Source organism: Hetaerina americana, unplaced genomic scaffold (genome assembly GCF_022747635.1).
Source record: "Hetaerina americana unplaced genomic scaffold, ioHetAmer1.1.p SCAF_5, whole genome shotgun sequence".
NCBI lineage: Eukaryota > Metazoa > Arthropoda > Insecta > Odonata > Calopterygidae > Hetaerina > Hetaerina americana.
The window spans coordinates 8,691,187-8,707,993 of record NW_027287095.1 but is presented as its reverse complement, the minus strand read 5'-3'; the positions used below and the strand labels follow the sequence as shown (position 1 = coordinate 8,707,993).

Genomic DNA, 16,807 nt, shown 5'->3' with positions numbered 1-16,807 from the left:
ACCTGGCTCTCCCCCCCCTCTAAACGAGGACGAATCGCAACTACGCCGGACCGGATGGCACAAAAGGGTTGTGTATGTGGGATGGAGCCAGTTATGCGGTCAACTTCCACCGGATTTGTGCAGGCATTAACACCACGATTGCGTAAAACGCTTAGGACCAATAAGAGTTATTGATACTGTTCAATATGAATCGTTAGTTATTTTACGAGATTCGTGTAAAAAAACTTTCTCCAGATTTTCTACGTAACTATTTTCGACTATTATTTATCGCTATCAACGCATCGCATTGCTCATTGGAGTAAAAATACTCAAATAGACAGTTATTATATTCTTGAGGTTCTAATATCCACCGGTTGGTTCATTCGGTAATACCGGGGATGATAAATGTTTAAAGATTTCAAAACTTCGATATTACTAACGTCGTTGGGTTGGCTGGTTTAAAAATCCGTTCAGTTGGTACGGTGGCAGGTAGTGTATTGTTACAATTAGTAATGCTAGACTGCCTTTATCCGAAGGATTGTCTAATGAGGGTGATCTGAATAGGGATTGATCCATTTTCATTATTTTCAGCGGTATGATTGCTAAGAGAACTTCGCAGTGGGTAGGTGGCGTTGTTTTCTGGCCGTTTGATGTTTGGTTTGTCCCTAGGTGCATCGGCGGGGTATATTTTGCCCTCGGCTCCGCATTTACGCGGGAGGGGTTCCTCCCTTCTGGGGGAAAGGGAGACGGGTCCCTCTACCCCCTCCTTCTCTAGCACTCGGTACATTGACGTCATCCGGCCGTAAGGTGACGCTCTCGTAAGCTTCGGTGTTCATCTCCATGGAGCTTCCGGAGATTGTATGCGCTGCAATGCGCATTGCTTCTCTGCCAGCGCTTTCATTTTATTTCTTCCAGAAAACTTATCTCCCCATCTCCTCTGAGACATTCCAACGATAGCCTCAAACAACACTTGTTCAACAGGGGTCTTAGTTATTTCTGGTGTCCAAAACGGAGTTTTCTTTGAAACTCTTGGATTTCATTATAAAAAGACTCCTTTTGTGAGAGGATTAATTACTTTCATCAATGCAACAATTTCAGTGTAAAAATTATTGTCAAGGCGAATGATGTTTACACTCTGAAATTGTTGCATTGAAATGCACATTAGCGGATGACTCAGTCACTGTTGCGGCATCTCCCGCAGTTTCTTTGGAATTTACTTTCATCAAATTAGTGTAACAGCTCGTGCATGGAAGTACTTAGCGTAGTCGAGTACTTGTGTATTTACGAGTGTTAGTGAGTGTCAATAGGCCCGGTGAACCTTCTTACTGCATTGAGATAATTGACGATTCCTTCTTCTGCACAGGATGGGTTTATTTCCGTACAGGCCGCACATTAACTAATAGGCAATAAACTCGTGCCATTAGGGAACATTTATAAGATCAGATTAATGGATTAGATACTTCTACAAACTTAACTACCCCGATTTCAAATTGATATTCTGCGTCCCTCAATGCGATCATAGTCAACTGTCACTTCTGTAAGTCGGTATCTGAAGTTTTTTAATTAAGTTTTGACTCTTAGGAAAAGTGTTTACGTGGGTGGTGTTTTTTGGTACTCCCTTAGCTTCTTTCAATGAGTTGGCTCTGAATCGCCACATGAACTCATCGAAAACAGTGCATAGCTTAGATAATTCAAATCGAAAAGCATGCATTTTTATCGAAAGAAACAAGTTTGCTGTATGCGCGTCTGTGATAATTCTAATTTTATCACTTGATGTCGCCGAACTGTTCACGGGAAATGTTACTGAAGAGAAATCACCCTGTACTCGTACAAGTTCGCTTGTACAGTGGTTGTGGTTTTACGACGGCTCCGTCTCAGGGGAGCGGTCATTCCCATCGAAAGTCTTCCCTGCCTTGTCTTCCCGGCCTCTTTCTTTTGTTTGTATTGGGGTTGGGGGTCCTCGTTGGCCTGCAACCCCCCACCCACCTCTCCCCTCCCTTCCACATCTCCCTCCGGTCTCTCCCAGTCGTCTAGCCGCCTCTAAGTCACTTGGGGACTCAAGTAATTTTCCAATCACGCATGATAAATGGTGGGCAGTGATTGGTGGTAGCGAGCGTACGTGATCGAAAACCAGTCTCCAGTCTATTTATATACCACCACTGTTAATGCACGGGACGTGAATGGATGATGTGACTCCTCGCATTTTATGATCGGTTGTACCATAGCGGAGCAACGAGGTCCGTTTTTCCTCTGCAACTTCAGTTTGCTGGAGTTTAATGTTTCTTGGAGTGCTCTGAGAAATATGGGATAGTCAGTTTCCAGAATCGGCGGGATAAGAGTTTGGCCTGGGTAGGAGTTAATCGGTGCGTGGCTCCTCTCGTGCCCCAATCAGCTAATGCAATGAAGTGGACTGACATTTTATTCAAAGCGCTCTCCGGATCTGTATTCTGGCACTCATTTGCCTATCGGACGAGGAAATGTACGTCTTTGACGTAGTTTGTCACCGCTTTGTCCCGGAATAGGCTTGAAATTATAGTCGTGTATAGAATCTTCATAATCTATCATTTGGTAATGCTCCAATATAAGAAACGAACTGACGGTTGAATAATCTCCCGGCATATTTTAGACAACTGGGATTGTAAACGAAATAAAAACGATTGGCTTTAAACGAATTGTCGCTCATTTCATCGCTGTACACTACACGACTGTCCAAAATGAACAAAATTTGAGCTCATGCATTCTGGAGAACAAAAAAACTTGGGACTACTTCGGCGCCCGGGTCAATGTTGGGTGGGATTCACCGACGCCGGGTGACGCCGCCGTCCCCCACCCGGTGATCCCCCGAACAATCTCCGGACTCCTCTATTCTTCGCGGTCCTTCATCTCTCACGGCTTGCCCCCGGGGCCCTGCTCCCGCCGAAGGTCCACACGTGCGTTCCTCGCCACCCCCTGCCTCCGCGTCTCCTCCCTCCCATGTGTATGACGCCCTTTTCACCTCCGCCCCTCCCCGCCGGCTTCAATCCAAGCGGCCGTCCCTGAGTCACCCCTCCGGTTCTATCTCACCCCCTCCCAAACCACCCTCGAGATGGAGGGTGGAGAGAGTGACTGAGAGGGTCGTGGGAACGGCGTCCGGTCGGGAGAGAAATGCGACGATGGGAGTCGGGTGGTGCGTGCTTTGTGTGGTCCAGTGTGGGGATAGGGGGGCCTCCGTGGTGACCGAAAGGCGAAACCCCCACGGCTCTCTGGTGGTGGTTCCTGTGGCCGCGGATCGGAGGCATTGTCGCGCTTATTCTGACGGTAGCTGGAGTTAGGCCGAAGTTCAATCCCTCGTGTTTTTTCGTTGACTTCTACATATGGAAAAAGAAATCTGAATTGCCGTTGAACTGTAATCCTGTTGTATCGAATAACGCACGATTAGAAAGAAAACTCATACTTCTATGCTTAATCCTCCTAAGGCTTTTTTTTCAAATCTGCTCTTAGAGCGAACTCATCCTTCTTGGCTGAATTTAATGTCGCAATGTCTCCCATGCACCAATTTGACTGCCTCAACAGCTGTGCTGGGATTTCAAATGTTATTTTTGTAAAACAACGTATCCTCCGGAGGAGCATAATTGATAATGGACAAGTGGAAATAAGTCGCGAAGTGACTTGATATGAAACGTTATATGTTGCAGCGAGCGAGAGTTCCAGTTGTGAAGCCGACCTGTCAGTATGTCCTTCGCCGCAGATAAAGATAATCGAAGGCTGTTACTTGTCGCAAGACAAGATGAATGGCCACGTCTCTAACAACGTAGAAGTTGCACTCAGGCGCGTACACGTGGCATTATATTGCCGGCGGCACGATTTCTCTCAACTGCTGCCAGTGAAACCACTCTAACGACTTGGTTTAGTTCCTTTTTGTTACTTGACGATCTTTTGATCTAATCGTTTGCTAAACTGGTTTTTAAGTTTTGGACGAGGGAGATTGTCATTTCAAACTGGGTTTTCTTTTTCTTATCGTAAAGAATGGTGCCTAGGGAGGACGGCAACTTCCAACCGTCCACCCAAGTTTTCGCTTTGGACTTGGCGATATTTTACTTTAAATTTGGGAATTAAAAATAATCATTGCTATAATTAAAGCAAACAATAGACTTAACCCCTATTCGAGGTGGATTTAATTCGTGGCGCATTTTCCACCCTCTCCATCGAACCCCTCTTGATCAACTCTGTCACTTCCGGCTCGCGTGCACTTGCGTGATTCCGCCCTCAACGGGCCTCCCGTTTCCTCCTTCGATTTGACCCTTCGCCCACAATCCGCAACAGGTGCCGTTGTGGTTTTGATCTCCTTAGCCTCCCCCACCCCCCAAAGGCCCTTTCCCCCCCTTCCCATCCCGCCTAGGATTGTCCTCCGCTGGCGCGAACTTCGTAAGACCGCGAAGCGACGTCAAAGGCGAAACACCGGCTCTTATGTAAACTACGCGTCAGAATCTCTGATGATAAACACAAGCTAAGAAAGTTTTATTCCAGGAATTACTATTCGCGAATGGATATCGTTGCGATATTGCAGCCCACATTGTCGTGTAATAGTAAATCTTTGCGGAAGATTGAATTAACATCGCTGCCAAATTGAGATCAGAATTTATATAATGCAATTAGAGGGAGGGTGTGATTGAACGGGAATGCTAAATGAAAAAGAATATTGATGTCTCCCCTTGAGCCCAGAGTCCCTCGATTGGCGCTTGATTTCGGTGGCGTGTTAGATACGCGACAGGCGTCTTGAGGCGACCCGTCGGTGCAGAGGTCAGGGAAGAGAATTCCCACGGGATAGGAACGCGTGCGCCACATGAACTGGTCTGGCCGAAAGTCGATAATTTTATCTACACTGAGAAGAAACTTCCGTCGCACCATAAGAAACTTGCACTGTATTGGTATTCTTGTTTCAACTCAAAAGAACGAAGATTTCTCAAGCGTTCATATATTTACCTACTCGTACTTTTTCCAATTAGTATCACACCTGAAGTCTTAGATGTTTTACGTATTTATTCCAAGCCAGGCTAGTTTCCAAAGCTGGCAATAGTTTTTCATTGCAAAGGTGTAATTCCTTAATCTCTCGTGTATTGTCCTTAGGGCTATCTCTAAAGACCCTGCGCATCGGTGGGCTTGCTTTGGCTGAATGGATATCTAGCTGCTGTAGGAAAAACAATTTAAATAATTTTTTAATGCATGAAACTGCTGCGACGTTTTCTTACGTACCGTATGTCAAGAGTTCCCGGAGTCAAAAACCGGTATGATTGCAAACCTTGAAAATTCTCACCTTGCGAGTAAGTAATTTTCTATAAGAACGTAACTCCTAAGGTAATGCATATTTGCCGTTTGGCGTAAGTCCACGAATGAATGTAGACTTAATAGCGCGGAAGACAAGTCATTTTCGTGAATATCTAGAAACTAGATTTTATCGAACCTCAAGACTGATGGCTTTAACATATTTATTCATTCGGATGAAGTTGTTTGAACTGATTTTTTGGTAATAAATTTGTTCATCCGCCTGGCATAGCATGTGGTCACTTTGTCCAGGTCGTCTTATTTTCATTGCAACCTGCGCCAAAAAACTACGTGTCGATATCTCAAAGACCTTTAACAAGTTAAATAGAATACTCACTCCTTACGGTAGGTACCTCGAGATTGTGGAGTTGAATGTGTTCATCATCTGATGAATATTGGCGGCAGTTTAATGATCGGTGAAACATTCCAGGGGGGAGGGCCCTCGTAGAGCAAAATTTCGTAGGCTCCGGGCCTGTCAGTCGATGATCCCACACTATCGATTGAAACCATGTGTATCGAAAGAGGAACTGAATATTAATGGGATGTGGGTGTATCCTAATGCATTCAAGAGGAATGTAAATTTCACGATTTGCTCCCTTAACTGGAGATGAAGTTTAAATGATATTTTTAGTTACAATATTAGTGTCTTCCTAGTCGTTAATTCGATGTCTTTGATTTATAGCCCTTCAAAAGATTATCTGCGACAATTACATACTCTTTAAGAATTAAGGTCCGTTTCAGCCATAAGTTGATTCTCTTCAGGGCGTTGACAGACGGTTGGACGGAGATTTCTTTCTTCCACTCGCGGGGTTGCGTGCTGCTGCATCGTGCACGTGGAACCACTTTCAATGCGGTGGTGCAAAAACACGGCGCCTTCGACCCGTCTTTTTCTCTCGTATTGTGGGAAGAAATGCCGGGAGGGGGCCACGCCTCTTGTCGTCCCGCGCGTACGAATCTCCCGCGCCGCCTCCCACCCACGCCTCTGCCCCTCGGCGCAACACCCAGGACCCCCACCCCCTCAACATTCGACCGTTCCTTTTCCCCCTCCCCTCCCGTAGGTGGCGTGATACTCTCCAGGCCCTATCGCAGCTCGCCTGCCGGCTCACGCCACAAAATCCTCCCCTCCAGTTCCAGAACCCCTTCTTTCCCCCACCCTTTCTCCCTCTTGTACCGCTCCACACTTCTCCAGCGGCCGAACAAGGGGGGAAGAGCCTTCCCTAAAACTACTCCCATGGCCCCCGTCTCATTCCAGTCTGGAACCCCGAGCCTGGCCTCTCCCAGCCCCCTGTCGTCTGATCGAAGCGGTGGCGTGACTGAGTGGGAGGGGGTGCTTTTAGAAGGGGGAGGCTTCGCTTTGCAGATCAATATGCCGCTATCCGCGGTGTGGGGGGAGACCGTTCGTCTGCTCGCTGTTTCGGTGGTCCTCTTCGCTGGGGTCTGCATGGGGGTTGCGAGGAGGCTGGGAGTCGGGTAGGGGGCAGCCTGATCCGTCATATTGAGGGCCGTGTTCGACCCGGAAGAAGCAGCCGCCGTGTGCGTGAACACACCCTGATTTCCTCGACTGGCGTTCGAGGCGTGCCAATTTCGGCTTAATATGAAAGTTGACCCCCAAGTCCTAGGATAGTGAAACGAAATTGAATAAATCAGTTAACCAACTGTTCTTGCACGTCTTCCTCGGCGTGAACCTGGGGAATTTTCTTACTTACCCTTGACAGTATCATTATATCTGCAGTGGTTGAAAAAAAGCCTATGTAGCAATGTCTATTTTTAAAAAGTTAACTAGCCCCCGAGTCATCAATATGCACTGCATAAATGCGCACGGCGCACTTGCCGATGGTGCGGTGTTGAATTGGGGGAATAAAACTTGAATTTTTGGTGATTTGTCGCGTGTAGGGTTGCTTCACCCATCGGTGGGAGTGCGTTCAGAGGACAAGCCAGTGGACGAATGGGTGGTCATGGAGCTTGCTGTCGTAAACATGAGGTTGGGGTGACCCACCCTTCCCTCAGAGGTCGGCGCACGTAGTTTTCGCTCTCCGGCCTGAAGAATCTATGGCCCTGACGGGTACTCACATTTCTTCCCAAGCTTCGATCTTCTCTCACTTCCGTGATGTCCTTGCTGGCACTTGCGTCGCGCACGTGGTATCCTCGTCGCTTGTTGAATGGGATTTCACTGTATGCCTCCCCCAATCCCCTTCTCCGCTCCGCTATCGATCGGTAAGTTTTACTTTCGTCTCCAAGAGACGTCATTTTAAACAATTCCGTCACCTCAGACGCCAATTTGTGGGAGAATTCGTAGACGATGTAGTGGATTACCGTGATATCCCCAGGTTCACCTTGAGGGATATACGCAAGAACAATTCATTAACCTGTCGGTCTTCAATTCGTTTCACCATCCTGATGACGCTTTATCAGCTGCCCTTGCTACTTTGCAACGCTGTCGGGACCCTTGGCAATCAGATTTACACTTTAAACGGACGCGCTAAAAAAAATGAAGATTTATTATAAGAATACTTGCTATACTAGTATGTGATGAAAAGGTCTAAAAAGAGATACTATCTTTCGCTTGTTAGGTCTCATTCAGAATATGCTTCTATTTACATGGGGTTCTCACGAATTTGGATTGATTGCAGAATTGGATCGTGTTAACCTTAGAGGAACTAGATTTGTGAAGCGCTTTTATGGTAAACTTGGAGGCGTATCAAAAGTTATTAGAGCAGCAAGGTTGGGATTCGCTCAATGTAGCGAAGGTCAAACCACAGATTTAACATCTTACTTAAATTAGGAAGTCTTAAGCGCTGACGGCGACAATGTATTATTAGTCCCACCGTAGTATAGTAGGAGAGAGATCAATAAAATTAGAGATTGTTTAGAACAGATAGGTTGAAGTTGTCATTTTTTCCACGAGCGATAAGGGACCAGAATAAGTTAATGGGACCGGGCTATGGGAAGAAAGAAAGATACTCTTATATTGCTCCAAACTTTGACTGGCGGGTATTTACCCCCTGCCATACACCCTTGCAGGTGCTTGCAGGGTACCTAAAAAAAACTCCTCCACTTCCGTCTTCAAAAAATATTTTTAGTACATCCATCATCTGTTAAGTATATTCACTCGAATCGTCACATTTTTAAATATAATTTTGTGCTGTTTAAACTGCCCCATGTAACAATTTTTCTCCACACATGACCACTCTAAAGGTGCATTTGTTTGCAAATATCCCTTATCGGTTGATTTTTTTCCGAAGGATGTATTAGATATTACCAAAAACATTTTAAGGGTTAGTCCTTTCTTGATGTAAGACAGATTTTTTTGCGGATATTTTTAACTCATTGCGTTCTCTCCTGCATGAGACGAGCAACCCTAGCTTCGATCATTAATGCGGTTTAAACGCACACCATGCGTAAAACTCGGTTCAATGGACTTACTGTCTCTTCCAAATTCGCCGTTCGAATTGCCCATCCAACAGGAAAGGCGCAGTAATTAATGCGTTGGTGTGGGCGCGCGCGTTGGTGCGGCGGGGGGAGAGGGTGAAGTGGTGCACGGCTTTGAAATATTCCCAAGGCCGGCCTTTGTTGTCTCTGTCATAGTGCGAGACCACCGTTCGCAGAGGACGCTGGCCTTCGCGTCAACCGAAGCGCGCCAAAACGCCCCCCCCCCTACTCTTTCTCCTGCGATCCTCTGAGCATTGGCCGGTAGCAGTTACGCGTCCCCCATCCACGTAATTAGCGGATGTCGGTTGTGAAGAAAACGGCGGGAAACAGGGTTCGTGTAGTGGATGTTGAAGGAAAATGGCTGGAATGGCCGAAATTAAGCGTCGTCGACTGAGTTCTGGGCTCCTTTTGAAAGAGCGGTGCCTCGGGATGTATGTGGACGTCTGTGTTCCTGCCCTCAAGTGTTCACCGGGATGGGCTGCTAAGGGTGTCGTGCAGACTCGAGCGACCTGGGTTGGGCGGTCTCCTTTGCCCCGGGATTGCAGTGTGGATGTGAGGGTGCATGCTTCCCCTCGTCCCATCTGCATCCAGCTGTCGGTCGTGAAACTGGATGCACCGGAATGCATCCTGCGTGGGATGAAAGTGCCGCCGCCATGGGTGGCAAACGGGCATGTGGGAGATTGAAGTTAATTTCCCATCGTAAGGAAGAGTGAAACGATGTCGAAATGTTGTCAAACAGTTTGGAATATCAGCAGTATAATGTGAACCACGGGGGTATCCGTTGAAATGGGATGTGTGCAATCGCGTACGGTTCTGGCAGAAAGTAATCCTCGGTTTGAATTCTCCCGGACCATCAATATGATACTTATGGCACAAGCAGTGGCAGTGGTCATTAAAGTAGCAATTCAATGATAAAGAAATTATTTCATTTGGTTAATTGCGACGAAAATTCCACCATTTGTTCGTCTTTGAAACTTATTACCGTGGTTCCATTTTGAATAATTTGATAAAGTAACATTTTCCATTCTTACGGAACAGAGCTCTATTTCTCGACGTGGAGGGAAAGTACTTCATAGCTTCTGACATGGTGTGGTAACAAACTGAAGCGCCTGTACACTGTTCTCGCTGCCTCCTGATCTTTTGAGCGCGAGTTCCCTCTTGATCACGTGGTCGGAAAGTCGCACGTGGTCTCCTCAGGGCCATCGCACCGTAAAAGATACGATGGACGCCGTGAGGCTTTGTGGAGGGGGGTGGGGCAGACGGCGTAGTACGGGGCTTAAGACGCGCGAGTGGTCCAGGGAGAGAATGATTCTCGTTTCCGTGCGATAAGGCTTTATCCCTGCGACCTGGTGCTGCAGATGCTCCAGCTTCCAGTCCCTGCCCCGCTCCGTTGCCAAGTTGCCCTGTTAGCGAGGGTGCTCTCCACGGCGGGGGAGAGAAGGCGACCACGTGGCGCACGCGCTCGCCTCCGCCCACTCTGCTCCATTTCCGAATCAGTGCTCTCCGCCGGGCCATCTGCCTCGATGCTGCTCGGTGTCCCCCCGCTTCCTCTGCCGCCAAGCGGGATTAATCCCCCCTACCTCCTGGCCCTCTAGGTCCTTCGCGGAATATACTAGATTCCCCCACCCCATTATCGAATGTACGGCGAAAATTGATATCATTCTTCTGACATGAAAAATGGAGTATACCATCGTTGGAATCCTCTGTCGGAAACATCGGTGCTCAAGAATAATCACTGTATTTTTGAAACATTGAATGGACACCATATTCTATGCATTTAGGATTATTTGTATTAGTGATAGACTTTAACCCGAAAATGAATGCTCCCAACCACCACGACAAACGAAGTAGAACTGGCTTGCGATTTGTTTTATTATACTTTTATACTTATTAAATGGTTTCCGTATTGGTAAAACAATAAAGTTCGTCAAGTTTCCACTTTCCACTTAGTTATTTCGTTAAAGAGTGTGAAATTTTGGTGTTAGGCTCGGGGGTCATATATAGGGCGAGGGGGAGTGAACCTCAAATTTTCTGAGACCAAATGGAGAATGGCGTATATAAATTAGATATAAATATTCTTCGCAATACCCCTGGACATACTGAAATGTTGTCAAAAAGTGATTTTTTAAGACTGTCTAATTGGTACTTAATTCATCGACCACAATGCTTTTCCCTAATGTGGTGGCTCTCAATCGAAAATCATTGCCAACTCCTGAGAAGATGTTCTACGCCCTGTTAAGGTCGAGGGAATTCCCGGATCTGGACCCTCAGATGGTAGGGATATTCTTAGCTGTACCTGCGTGTCTTCCTGTTTAAAAAGGGAAGAGGCTCTCGAACACGGATACTTGTTAGGGTGTTATTTGATTATAATCAGTCATTAAATATTAATGAGGTGGCTCTAATGGAGTCGACGGATTTTGCGCTGCCTTGAATGGATCTCGCCAAACAATGCCCGATGCATACCAATGAATCGACGTGGCCGAAATCGGAACTGACCCCGCAAAAATCGGACGAAAGCGATTAATTCGAATAATTCATGAGGCTTGTCTTCGTTCCAATGTCGATCCGTAAATCCTTCTGCACTTCGGGTATTCACTAGGACTTACTTAACTTAAAGTTGAATAATAAATATTTTGATTTTTGTCAAGCCTGGCCTTCAATTTTTTAAGGACCTCAAATTTTTTAGAGGAAAAGCCAGAGTTCTTTCGGCAGTAACGTCCCGACGTCTCTGGTCCTCATTTAAATGCGTCGCTACCCCGTCATCCCATGCATTCATTTCCCTTGCCACGGCGGGATGACGCGGATTCCCGTGTCTAAACTGCAGTGGACGAAATGTCACTCACTGCTCGCTCTATGGAGGCCAATACCGTGCGAAAGTGAGCAGTTGCGTTCGTCGCCTCGCGACCGTCCTCTTAATTATGACTCGGCTATATTGGAACTGGCGCAAAGGGCAAGGCTAAGGGGATTTTGGTGCCGTGCCGCGCGGGTGTGGGCGGTCGCATTTAGTTTGGCAGCCGGGTGACAGCTGCCGATTTTATTTCCGCGTATTGTGCGTCAGCATGGAATGAAATCCCGGACTTATCACTCGAGTGTACTGTGTGAAGGACGCACCATGGCATAAAGCATGGGGAGGGTTTTTTGTGCAGAAGGATATTCTAAAAAATCAGATTCGGTGAAACAATGGATCTTTTTTCAATTTTTTCCCAAGCTATCGAAAAGTAGTGGATTTGCGCTGAAGTACCTAACCAGTAAACGAGTTTAAAAACTTTGTCAATACTTGTTATATATTTTGAAACTGTCAAATCATTTCCATAGTATACAAACGCCAAATTCCATTTAGTTAGTTAAAGAATGGTCGGCATTAGTTAGTCAGTTAAATCTAGTCTACAGTGCTTAACTAGATATTAAAGTAAAAAGGACTTTTGAAATCCTAGATTTTTTTTAGTATTCGAAGAGAACGCATCATTAAAGGTATTCTTCGAACCTTTGCAACTTGACCCCGTAATTGCTGAAAATTTCCTAATTTCTTTAGTAACAACACATGACAAATTCACTGTCTCATCCATCGCTTTTTATTTCTTTGTCCCCCAGGCGTTGGATTGGTGACCCGTAAGATGGGCAACGCCGTGACCCCGACAGTGGAGGTGTCGGAGAAGGACGGCACATACACTCTGAAGACATCGTCGACGTTCAAGAACAGCGAGATCTCCTTCAAGTTGGGCGAGGAGTTTGAGGAGGAGACGGTGGACGGCAGGAAAGTCAAGGTGAGGTCACGGAACCAGCCCACACTCTCTCCTTTTGGTGACAGCCGGACACTTCCCCCCCTCGAGTGACAGTTGATTGGTTGGACTCCCGGCGTGCGTCCGGAAGGGGGGGGGTTGGAAGTGTCTGGAGGCCTTCCTGTTTATATCCACTGGGGATTTGTATTAAAAGACGAATCTTTCATGTAATCCAAAGAATTCTCAACCATGCACTTGTGCTGAAAAGAAGGATTCGGGAAGTAAGAACTTATTTCTTTCCAAAAAGCCTGGGGGCAGATTCTATTTTTAACACCATTATGTAATTTCACCAAATTAACGAAAACCTCAACTAAATTATATATATATCCTCCAGTTGCCTGGATCTGTGGCACAGAGGAATTGGCCTAAGTTCATGGATGAAAATTCCCTTAATATTAAGGCACAGTTGTATCCTTTTCGTCTATTAACTGTGCAAAAGGTTTTTAAAAAATTAGGATCAGTACCTTGATAAAATTTCCTTCGAACCAACACCGCCTGAATTGCGGTGAAATGTCCGCCGTTTTTCAGCGGGTCAAGGCGTCAGCTGCCGACGTTTCGGTAACTTTCCTATTCCATCGGAAATTCGGCAGCTGGCACCTTGACCGCCAGGTGGAAAACCCGCGGAGACTTTCCCGTAATCGGGTGCCGTGGAAATACCAAACCATTTCAGCGGAATTAACAGCTACTATGAAACAAGTCGCACTAATGATTTCGTCCCAATCTCTCTAATTTATGAAATTAAACTAATCCTGAATGTCCCTCGGGTAATTAATTACTTTAATTTCGCCAGTGTGTAAAGTTTACGTTTAAATAAGACGACGCATTCCGAACCCACGGTTAAAGGCTACCGCCCTCGTGTCTCATTCTACCCCTACCAAACTCCAGTCTCCCCCCGCCAACTGGACATGAAGTGGACCTCGGCAGTCTCCTCCCTCTCCTTCCACCCACACCCTCAAGAGGCCCCTTGCGCCCTCGTTGGCAGACACCTCGGCCAGCCGCGGTCGACTCGCGTTAAGTTATTTTTGCCCCCGGTATCGGGCCAGATATTGAGGCATACAGACGCAGTCAAAGCAGCATCTGAAGTTTCCTGCTTTCTCCACTCGCGTTTCTATTCTCGCGAAAGAGATTAAGGCATCTGAAAGCGTGGATACTAAATCTGCTGCGCTGTCTCTCCAAGGTTACGTGGAATGATATCTTAAGGCATCACTCTCTTTAAGAGTGTGATTGTTGGCAAATGTGATATGCTCGCTAAAGGCATGGTTGGCGTACGATTAAGGTATTTTCTTCAATAATTCATGGGGTGCTTAACCTTTCGGTGTTCTATTTGTAGCCATTTGCGTTGAAGTAACAAGTGATTAAACCGGTGAGAGCTTTAGTGTTTCCCGCATTTGTCGTCCACGCTGTCGATATTGCTGTCCTCAGTTATATTGTGCAGTAGATGGAAATTCTTAGCGTCATGTGTTTTTCATTGTTATCCAATTCCAAAGAAGTAAATCAATGCATTGTCATTAATCATTCACTCTTAGTAACGGCGACGTATAGTGGTGTAAACAGTGCTGGCTGCTCCATTGAGCTAAATTACATAATTCATATAAATTTGATTTCATGCATGGTTGACTTTTGCCATCCGAAAGAAAATACAACTTTTGTCGTAGATTTTATTTTGCACTGTTCAGTATCTGCGGGAAACAATTGATTGCTCAATAAAACCACCAATAATCAGTAAGAAACTTGACTATATACTATTGCCAGTTATTCGTGCCTCTCGCAAAACAATATTCTCATTTTACACTTGAGCACAATCTTTCGCTATTATTTTTTTGCTGTATATATGTCCCCTGTTTATTGTAAAAACTGATTTTAACATTGAATGCAATTTTTTTCCCCCCCGCAGTCCGTGGTCACCAAGGATGGAAACAAACTCATTCATGTGCAGAAGGGCGAGAAGGAGACCACCATCATTCGGGAGTTCAACGGCGATGAAATGAAGGCGGTGAGTGTTCCCGTGCTTGAAAGATTGCCATTATTCACAAAAACTATTTTACTTCTAACTCATTTGGGGTGAAACAAGATCGGGAATTATTTATTTGAATTGACGACGGAGAAACCCCTGTATTAGCCACGTTATTTCCGCAGGATGCGCAATGTGTCAGCCCCAGTTTGGGAAATATTAAGCGGAAGTGGTACTTAAGATTATAAACACACGAGGATGGAGAGGAAGTAAATCATTACTAAGGGAAGAGGCACTCGTGTTGCCATACTCGAAATGGTCTCCAGCATTGCATGGCAACGTTTCTTGACAGGGTACCTGTTATCTATTCCTACCCACGGTCATTCGTTATGTCCATTATCATCTCGTGAACAGTAACCGCTTAATGGAAAATCTTATAAGACTTTAACACCTCTCCTCCAGCCTGAGCCAAGTAATTTACCGGTAATAAACAAGGTTACGAAGAGTTTACAAACTGAAATATTGTTCAATTGGAATGCCCTAATAATCATTTACAGCACATTTAAAAATAGTCTCTCACTATTTAAAAATATTCTAAAGAAAAGCAAAATCTCAATATGCAAATACATGACACTAGACTGAATCTAACTTCTATTTTTTTTCCAGATCCTCAAGGTTGATGACGTCGTCTGCACCCGAGTCTACAAGTCTGAATAAAGTCACATAATGCCATCTATACGCTTACTGCCGACATCACCCTATACCAAAGACTGTAAGCCTTACCGGAAGTGGATCACTTCAACGTGAAGTTCCTGTTGACACCTAAAAGTGGAGCCGAGAAATAAAACAGTTGGAGGTGCGACGTCCGCATTCTTCGGATTTCGTCGCAGTGCGCACCCTTAACCCGTTGATATTCCCGGAGGATGTACGGCTCCACTGGCTCCAATGAAGATATTCTCGTCCGAAGTTACTGTGCAGAGACTCGAAGCGTAAGGCGGTGTCTGGAGAGAGTAAAAATCACGGCCACGCACCTAAAGGGAACCGAAAGAAAAATTTGTTCGTCGATCATTACCTTACCAATAATGGCGAATTTTTTGTCTGAAATAACGTCACTAATTCTTATTTTTCCCTTTGTGAGGGATGTGACTGTAACTTTTCGGTTTCTCTTATGTTATTAAGTTGTGGTCTTTGCTTTTTATTATGTTAGCTTTGCGAGGCTCCAGTGGGTGATGTACAAGAAAGAAAAGGCTTGAAACTTTTTATATAATCATTTTTGGCTGTATACTTTCCCTGTAAAAAAATGCTTCGATTTATTTTTGTATTGACAAATATTTGGTTGTTTGCAACTTCACTTCAAGCTATTTAGACTCAATTTTTATGTTCGCTGAATTCCATTTATTAAAGTTATTTTCTTCCCATAACCTTTGTATCTTTTACTTTGTGGTTCACTTTTCCTGCAATACATATGCCTCGCGTTTTGCCGATCGTTCATTTCTAATGTCCAAGTTGGGATACGAAGTTCCTGGTTAATATGATAAGTTTTTCTTATCGAGGTCTTCTATATTTTGGTGTGTAAGTCTGTGGTTATAATTATACGCGAATGATCAAAAAGGTAGAACATGTTCGCGCTTGATAGTTTCTTACGCACACTTCTTATTAATTTCAATGTCGCTGGTTTCTCACTTTGTTTGACATGAAATATCTTTTATCGAAAGTGTAATAACCGATAAGAATTTGGTAATGTCTGGGTAGGAGTTAGGAAATCGTGTCCTCTTTGCATCATGCATCCCATAATAAATAATCGCACGGAATATAGGGAAATTAAATTTAATCTGGAATATCAAGAAATAGGCTGAGCAATATGAATATGGGCAGTAGGAGAAAGATTAGGGAATGAAAAAGTCCGGACAGGGGAACTGAACTCTTAATGAATCGAGAAAGACATGGAGTGAGAACAGTTGTCTTGAGGAGCGATGGCTCTGGAGTGTGTAGCCGGAGATGGGTGAGGCGAGCAGACGTTAGCCGCAAGCGTTAGGCTTTTGGGATAAGACGATGAAGAGTAAATAGTGCATAATGGAGGACAAACAAAGGTGTCGTAGGGAAGAGATTTTGGGAAATTCTAAGAATGCAAAAAGTGGATGGACGTCCAGGAATTTTGACTGTGGGCGTAGAAGAGATTCTTCATCCTACAGTTAGCTATATTTGTTTTTTCAATTGTGGTTATATAAGGCTCATGATGAGGTGCCTATATTTCTACTTCAATAATGTTAGCTGGTGCTCTTTTAATTTTGGTGGGGTTATGGATAACTGTTTTTTCACTAACTTATTTCGTGGGGTTTCCTCGAAGTATTGTAATTGGACTAACGTT

General features: G+C 45.1%; 1 protein-coding gene across 2 annotated transcripts in view; it reads left to right on the top strand.

The window, feature by feature from the left end:
* The window catches only part of fabp (fatty acid binding protein), an 88,638-nt gene extending 72,778 nt beyond the window's left edge, over nucleotides 1-15,860 (top strand). For both annotated transcript variants that reach the window (XM_071592132.1, XM_071592131.1), the window contains exons 2-4: nucleotides 12,301-12,473; nucleotides 14,383-14,481; nucleotides 15,106-15,860. In XM_071592132.1, the coding sequence (XP_071448233.1) occupies nucleotides 12,301-12,473; nucleotides 14,383-14,481; nucleotides 15,106-15,156 (323 nt within the window). In that variant the 3' untranslated portion in view covers nucleotides 15,157-15,860. The remainder of the gene's footprint in view (nucleotides 1-12,300; nucleotides 12,474-14,382; nucleotides 14,482-15,105) is intronic.
* Nucleotides 15,861-16,807: the final 947 nt, after the last annotated feature.